At 40.9% G+C, this 8,100-nt stretch overlaps 1 protein-coding gene across 8 annotated transcripts in view; it reads right to left on the bottom strand.

Moving 5' to 3' along the window:
* Positions 1–8,100, bottom strand: part of MED12L (mediator complex subunit 12-like) — a 368,195-nt gene that overhangs the window by 284,943 nt on the left and 75,152 nt on the right. For all 8 annotated transcript variants that reach the window (XM_010835383.1, XM_010835387.1, XM_010835384.1 and 5 more), the window contains 3 exons: positions 7,357–7,526; positions 4,503–4,613; positions 3,178–3,447 (listed from right to left, as the gene is read on the bottom strand). In XM_010835383.1, coding sequence (XP_010833685.1) covers positions 3,178–3,447; positions 4,503–4,613; positions 7,357–7,526 — 551 coding nt within the window. The remainder of the gene's footprint in view (positions 1–3,177; positions 3,448–4,502; positions 4,614–7,356; positions 7,527–8,100) is intronic.

Below are 8,100 nucleotides of genomic sequence, written 5' to 3'. Positions count from 1 at the left end.
ATTAAAAGAGTTAAAAAAAAAAAAAAAACATCATAGTTAAATTACAGTTTTCAACGAGTGAGCTTAAAACATGAACGTCTTTTCTTACCCCCAGTCTCAACTTTTCAAATGGTGAGACAAAAAAATTATGACAGAATTATTCATTTGAATAGGTAAAAATACACTTATTGAGAAATTAAGGAATGTTATAATTTATAAGCTAAATTCTAGCATAAGAACCTAGGAAATTTAATAAAAATGCAATAAATTTTAAAATTATCTCCTGAAACAATGTTTTTCATGCAATTAAAATATGTAATTCCTAAGCCTGTAAAATCTAAAAAGATTTTTATTTTTTTTACCTTTCAAATAATGGTATGATACGTAGCCTCATAAATCCTGGGCAGGCAGCAACCCTGCACAGGGCCCGGGCAACACACTTTTTCTACAAAAGCCAGTTAGCAAATATTTTTTAAGGCTTTCAGGTCACCTAAAGTCCCTGTTACCTACTCTTCCTTTTTGTTTAAAGAATATAATACCTGTTCTTAGCCTATAGGGTGGACCTGGCCTTCAGGTTATAGCTTGCCTACCTCAACCTTGGACCCCTGTAGACATTTTTTTACTCTGTCAGCTTGCACAATGCAGTTTCTCTGACCAACTTACCTATACATCACAACCACCCCAAGCAGTAGGAAGCAGTATTTCCCAACTGTTCCAAAAAGGAATGGAAGCCACGGAGGAGATGAGCGACCAGCCCAAGGTGATTTCAGGCCTGGAATCACTACACTCACTAACCCTAACTATGGATTAGGTTCTCATTAAATTAAGTACTATAGTTCTATAATACTATAATTAAGTATTAGAGTTCTCATTAAATTAAGCACACACTCTGTGCTGAACACTGTCCTGGAAGCGACAGTGTAAGAACTGTCCCCAGCCCCCATCCACACATGGGGAAACAGAGGCACAACGTGAAAGCTACGACCTGGCAGAGCAGAGGCTACAATCAGGGCAGTAATGATTCTAGAAGGCGTCTTCCCCACTACATTCTTATGCCACTCAACTATACCAGCTCAGAGAACGAGTGCAGTCTTTCTCCTCTAAAATGCAAAGTATTAAAAAACTAGACTCTGAGGCCCAGGAGACATCTGCATGGAAACCAGATGGCATATATCAAACTCAGGCCCTGAATCCCACCAGCAGGAGCATTGGTCTTCATTGGTCCACACCCCATTGCCTTCCTCTTCTCGTCTCCTGTCCATGGGGAAGTAGTTCCCTGTGTTCTTAATTCCAAAGCCTCCAGTATCCAGGGCACCGATCCATCCAATAGTCCTCCGCTCCTTGTCTCAGACTCCCCTCTACCAGTGTACCCTTAGCTTAGGAATGCATTCAGGCTTGCCTATCAAAAAGCAAAACTTTTTTCTAAAAAATCTCCACTCACTTAGCACCAAACTCTCTTCCCTTCACAGGAATGATTCTCAAATCTCCAATGTTCCTCACTCACACCTCAACATGACTCCTCACTATCATTCACTGACGATCTCAACCACCATGTGAGTCTCAGTCATCTCCTTATCAGACCTCCCCAGTCACCTGGGCACTGTGCACTCATCTCGAAACCTCCTACAGTGCCCACAGAGGCAGTCCCGCATGGTGGTTAAGAGTGTGAACTCTGGGTCCCAACTGGGTGCAATTTTCAGGTTCGCCTCTTACTTGCTGTGTGACCTGTGCCACCATCTCATCATTCCTGTTACAGGAATGATATTGGCTCCTTTCTCATAGGATGATTCTGAGAACTAAATGATGCAATATACCTACATCTCAGAAGAGTGCCTATAGAACATGATAAATGCTACTGCTATCATTACAACTGAATTATGACTATAATAGTCTCATCATCTTTGTTTCTAACAATACTCTCCCACCTCACTCTTTTCTCTCCAGCCTGCCCAAACTTCCCTGGTCACCTCTGGGATCCTCCCCCCTGCTATCTCTTACCTACTTGTTCCCTCTGGGCCACAGATCATCCCTCACTACTAACTCTCTAGGACATCACTCCCTCTCCAGGTCTTGACCAGCCAAGCAGCCTTAAGTGGCCCAAATCCATACCCCTGGTCTGTGGTCTGCCCCGTCTTCAGAATCAGACATGCAACCATCTCTTGAACATATCAACTGGAGATAAGACAGTCCAAAACTGAACTTACACAGACTCATCCAAACTGATTCTTTCCTTGTCTCTCTCTCCCCTACCCTCCCCACTCCCAAAGACCTTCCCTCTACTGTGGCCAAAGCAATCTAACAAACCACACACTGACCATAAAACTCCCTGATAAAACTTCCCAATGACATCCTAATTACAAGGCACATGGGGGGTCTTCTATCCCTGACCCCCAACACATTTCACACTTTATGTTCCAAGAAAGCCAACCTGCCCACAAGATGACTTACCAACCCCCGGGCCTTTCTCCACACTGCCCCCTCTGCCAAGAACAGTCTACACCTTGTTTGTTTGTTTTAAACCAATGTAAGTGCTAGACCAGACCACTTTCTTCAGAAAACCTCCCTGAATTCTAGGTTGAACTGAAAGTTCCACTTCTCAAATCAGCCCCGAGCATCCCTCCACCAACCTTCCCTCATCTCAGCACATGGACTCTCAAAGCCCTTTACTAAGAGCATGACACATTAGGAGCCCAAGAAATGTGACCTGAACACTGATCTTTGAGCTCCCAGGTCTAGGACAGGGCTGTATCTCACTCTTGGTAGCACTGGGCCAGGGGCTGACATTCTCCTGGACCACACAAGCAATGATGCTGGGCAGCTAAAGAGAGTCTGAGAAAACTATTAGGATCTTAAACAGAGAGAGATGGCAACCATCTCAAGCTGCCGACTGAGGAAGCTACATAATGCTGCATGGAGAAGCTGTCTTCCCCAAAGAACAGTAACACAGCTTACTTATTCCATGGGTTCCCTGAACAATTTTTTAATCATAAAACAACCCCAATAAAGAACTAGACAGAAGCAATGAATCCTCTCGCATTGTGATCCAACACAGGGATACAAGAACAGGAAACTTCCATCTATCAGTTATTTAGACCAGGATAAAACTAGAGTTGTGACATGAGAGTTGAAGCATCACCCCCAAGTCCGCTGTTTGCTGCACAGAATGTGGACATAAAGCAGGAAGGGCCAAGGACTTACCTGCAACATACAACTAAGTCCATAAACCAGGGGGCCATGCTGTGCACAGGAAAGAAAGTCGGAGAAGGCCAGCTGCACAGGGCTCATGCCGGGGCCAGGGGGGCCAGGGCTGGGGGCCCCGATGCTGGAGCTGTTTGGGCCTATTATCACATGGGGCGAGTGGGCGGCAAGGAGGCTGGGGCTGTCGCTCAGCAGCAACGCCAGACGCCGGGCACAGAAATAGGCGAGACGACGGGACAGGTAGGCCGACTGGACAAACTCATCTGAATACTGAGGAACACAAGGACACCAGCCTTCAGTCACGTCTCAGGCTACTCGGTGAGATGACCATTATAATACAGGCTTCTCAACATTACAAACAAAAACAAAAGCTTTCAGAAGTACTAATACAGACCAATGCTGTCCAAGAGAAATATAATGCAAGCCACACATGTAATTTTTAATTTTCCAGTATCCATTGGGTGGCAAAAATATAACACACACACAGATAAAATTAAAAGAAAGATGTATTTTATTTGGCCCACTATACCTAAATCTAAAATGCTATCATTTCAACATGTTATCAACACAAAAGTTATCATTTCAACATGTTATCAACAAAGTTATCTCACAACATTAGTGAGATATTATACACCCCTTTCTCCATACCAGGTCTGAAGCCTGGTGGGCACTTCAAACAAAGAGCACGTCACAGTGTGAACTTGTCACATTTCAAGGGTTCACGAGTCATGTTGGCTAGCAGCTACTAGAGTGGGCAGCACAGGTCCAGACGACTTGGGGAAGACGCAGATCACTAGTATGGTGTGGGCTCTGGAAGGGACTGGCTACCTTTCACTGGACACTCTTTCATATTGCCTGAATTGTCAAATATATGAGTTACTTTTCCAGGAATTTTTCTTTAAATAAATTTCATCCAGACAGCCTAAATTTTAACACACCTCAAGACAATCATGAAAATAGGATGTTCCCACCCCCGGGGGCTCAAAGAATATTAAAAGAATGTAGAAGAGCCTCTATATCCCTAAACAGAGATAATGGGTTTTGTTTTCACAGAGATCTATGTGAAGGAGACAGTATTTAGAGAGCTATTTGCTCAGCTCAGGGACAAGGGAAATTCACATGAGTGAGAATACTTGAGAGGGACACATGGCTAGTACAAGTGACCTTTACAACTTACACGAAAGCCTCTTATCACTTCGAGTGTTGTAGCATTAAGATCTTTCCTCCTTCCATTTCAAAAAAGCCACCTCTACTTACCTCTTCATTCTTACCAGACTCATTCCTTGCCCATAAAATCAATTGGCTCATGATTACATGTACTATACCTGCAGCATTAGTGGTAATAAGAGTTTAAGAAGATCATCATCCATTGGTCTGATCTTTTCTAACACATCCAATATCCATGTCAAATATTCATGCTTTTCCAGCATTCCTTCCTTAAATGAACAAAGAAAAATTACACTGATAATGTTAAAGCAAAACCAACTAAAATTAAAAAAAAAAAAAAACCACTCTTATCTTTATATGTAAGTATAATTTTACTATTGTTTTCCTTGTTGCAAAACAGTCTCATTGATGAAAGGTGAAATTCTAAAGAAAGAAAATAACTGGTGTTATTTTGCACAGTTGGCTTTGGAGGTTTTTTTGGTTGTTTCTGCATACCTGCCTCATTCTAAATTCATAAAAATTAATTCCTACAAGAAAGAAAATTTGGAAGCATTCAGATTCCCAGAGCATGTCAAGTGCCTGGCTAGATTTCAGTGTACTAAGAACTCATAGTACACTGGCGTGCTGCAGTCCACGGGGTCCAAAAGAGTCGGACACGACTAAGCGACTGAACTGAACTGATGAGCTCATGCTCAAGGAGGACTTGGCCAATGTTGATCATTACAAAGAACAAAAGCACCTATCATACCATCATCTCCAAAAGAGGCTGAAAACCTCATCAGAGCCCAGGCCCTCTAGTAGCCTCTTTTGCTATCCTAAAAGGAATTTCAGATACCATAACCCACCTACAAAATATAACTTTAAAAATCAATGGCCTGTAAAAAATGAAAGGAATTTATAATAAAATAACATATAAACTTCTGACATAACTACACTAAAAACAACATGCCCACAAATTTCCAAAATGTTCCACAGGGTTGGTATAGCCCCCCTTAAGATAAGCACTGTTAACGTTTTCATCTATTGCCTTCGTGTATATATATACACACACACACATACACACACATATACACACACACACACACAAATATATACTTCTTTATGACATTCTAGGTACACATATATTTAATGTCATATTACAGCTTTATATTATGATTCACATCATAAAAGAGTCAAGACAGAAACAAATGACCTAAATGGAAAAGAAATCGAAAAAAGGGAAATGTGTGTGTGTGTGTGTGTGTGTGTGTGTGTGTAAAGCTGATTCACTTGCTGTACTGTAGAAACAAAACATTGTAAAGAATTATACTCCAATAAAATGTAAAACAGACAAACAAAGACAGAAACAAAAAGTTATGTTTAAAGTCACGGAAACTTTTATGGTCATTCTGGTAATAATCTTAGTAGTTAAAATGAAGCCCTACTTTGTTCCTAGAAACTCTGATATATCTATGGACCATATAACCAGCGGTCTACTACCATGATTATTGACAATTCATTTAAAAATATACTGCTAAATTACTGTTTATATATTTAAAACATTACAGTGACACCACATTCATGATATCAAAGCATTCACTCATTGCTAATTTCTTTTCTTTTTTTGTCTGCACCAAGGGATCTTAGTTCCCCAACCAGGGATCAAACTCGTGTCCTGGCAGTGAAAGCAGGGAGTCCTATCCACCGGACCACCAGAGAATTCCCCTTATTGCTGATTTCTAATTTTTTAAATGTTTCAGCTAACAGTTAAGCTACAGGAAAAAGTGCAATTTAAAATTATCAGACCAATAAAGTAAACTTCATGTTAAAGAAATAAATAAGATGGAACTTTGCATTAAGGATTAAGAGATGGTGAATGCAAGGTTCAAAAAAAGAGAGTCTTCATGAGCCTGACTTCCAAGGATGACACAGTGTTCATCCTCAAGATGCTTTTCTTATGCACCTGTACCCGCATTTCTGCACATGAATGTCTGCACACACATACAGTCAGTTTCACATTTCAGATTACAATGAATTAAAATATAATGAATTTTAAATGTTAACATTAAACTCAGATTCATCCATTTAGAACCTAACTGCGTCCTATAAAGGAGATACTGATTTCCATGTTCCTAAAAATAATCATTCAAAAATACTAAGCATGCTTAGAGACACTTTTTCAAAGATGCAGGCTAAATCCTCAACTCAATAAAAGCTCAGAGCAGGCAGGGAAGGAGTCCTCTGCTAAATGACACTAGGATTTGTAAGCATTTTTGTTTTTACTGATTTAAAACTAACAAAGCTACCTCCTAAAGGACCAGGCTGTTTCCTACTTTGAGCTCTTAGAAAAAGTTGCTTACCACGTGGAAATTATAATTAACGTTCTAAGGGTAGAAATTTAGAAACCACACATCCTTTCTACCCACCTACCCCATCACAATACCAGGTCATGGAAGTCTATGCTGATAATACAGCTTCAGATGAATACACTTGTCCTTCCTATTCACCAAGAGTAAAGACTGAGGCAAAAAACAGCACAAGTGCCATCTTCTGGTCAGTATGATGCACATCAGTGTCTCAGGATGGAAGTTTTAATCAGTCCTCAATGTCTTACCCATCCTCTCAACCATATTTTAATCTGCAGCCAAACAAAATTAAGATGACCTTTCCACAGAATAACTAAGCTCTAAAGAAAATCTACTATAAGATAGGAAGCATCAGCATAAAAAATTCTTTGAATAAATATCTCCAATTTCTGCAAAGTTAAATGGCTTGGGAGGATTACATTTAATAGTGCCATTATAAGCCAATTAATGGCATTAAAAAAGCTGACATCACTGAATGTTGGCGATCAATACATATAATAGGAAGCTGCCATCTCGGGGCAAAGGTGTTACCTTTAATACAAATTCAGAGTTATGTTGGATGTCTTTCTTTGAATGCAATAGTTCATATGATGATATAATGTAACACCCCCCAAACAATAAAGTATAAGGAACGTGCCCTCAGTCTTGAGTTTCGTAGGAAGCTTACCTGGAACATGTGGAATGCCAACTTTTCGTTGTACTCCCACTGCCTCATGGCCTGCTCCACGTCAGGTGGCACAGGGACAGGGCCATCGCCCGCGCTGGAAGCCAGGTGGTAGAAGTCGGAAATCTTGGCCAACTGCTCTCGAAGATACCTGGTAGATATTTGCGTCCACTCTGCATTTTTTTTAAAAAAAAGAAGCCATTTCCAGATACAATGAATGTAAGAATCTACTTTTCCTCCCTCTTTCTGGTTAAGAGTGTACTTATAAAACAAAAATCTATTACACAAAAATGGTTTTGGCAAACATACACAAGCACTGTTCAGAAAAGTACGCCCATGCCAAAGCCCTTAAGTAATGTGCACCAGTGTGACATGGCCGCCCCATCGGTCAGCAAGGACGTCAGCCAGCTCTCTCCTTCTGCCTCTGTGACCCCAAACCTAGGAGAAGAGGTGTCCACAACGAAATTAAAAATATCAGAGGCACAAACGGGAAATAGAACAGTGAAGGTGATTCAAGAATCATAATTCAGGACATGGACAACAGACTTGTGGCTGCCAAGGCGGGGAGGGGGTGGGTGGAGAAGGGATGTATTAGGAGTTTGGGATTAGCAGATGCAAATTACTAAATATACAGAATGGATACAAGGTCCTACTATATAGCACAGGGAACTATATTCAACATCCTGTGATAAACCATAATGGAAAAGAGTGAGTGAGTGAGTGAGTGAGTGAGTGTGTGTGTGTGTG

The sequence above is a fragment of the Bison bison genome, unplaced genomic scaffold (assembly GCF_000754665.1).
Source record: "Bison bison bison isolate TAMUID 2011002044 unplaced genomic scaffold, Bison_UMD1.0 scf7180017864042, whole genome shotgun sequence".
In the NCBI taxonomy this organism is placed as follows: Eukaryota; Metazoa; Chordata; class Mammalia; order Artiodactyla; family Bovidae; genus Bison; species Bison bison.
The sequence above is the reverse complement of the archived record's forward strand: the minus strand, read 5'-3'. Positions and strand labels throughout refer to the sequence as shown.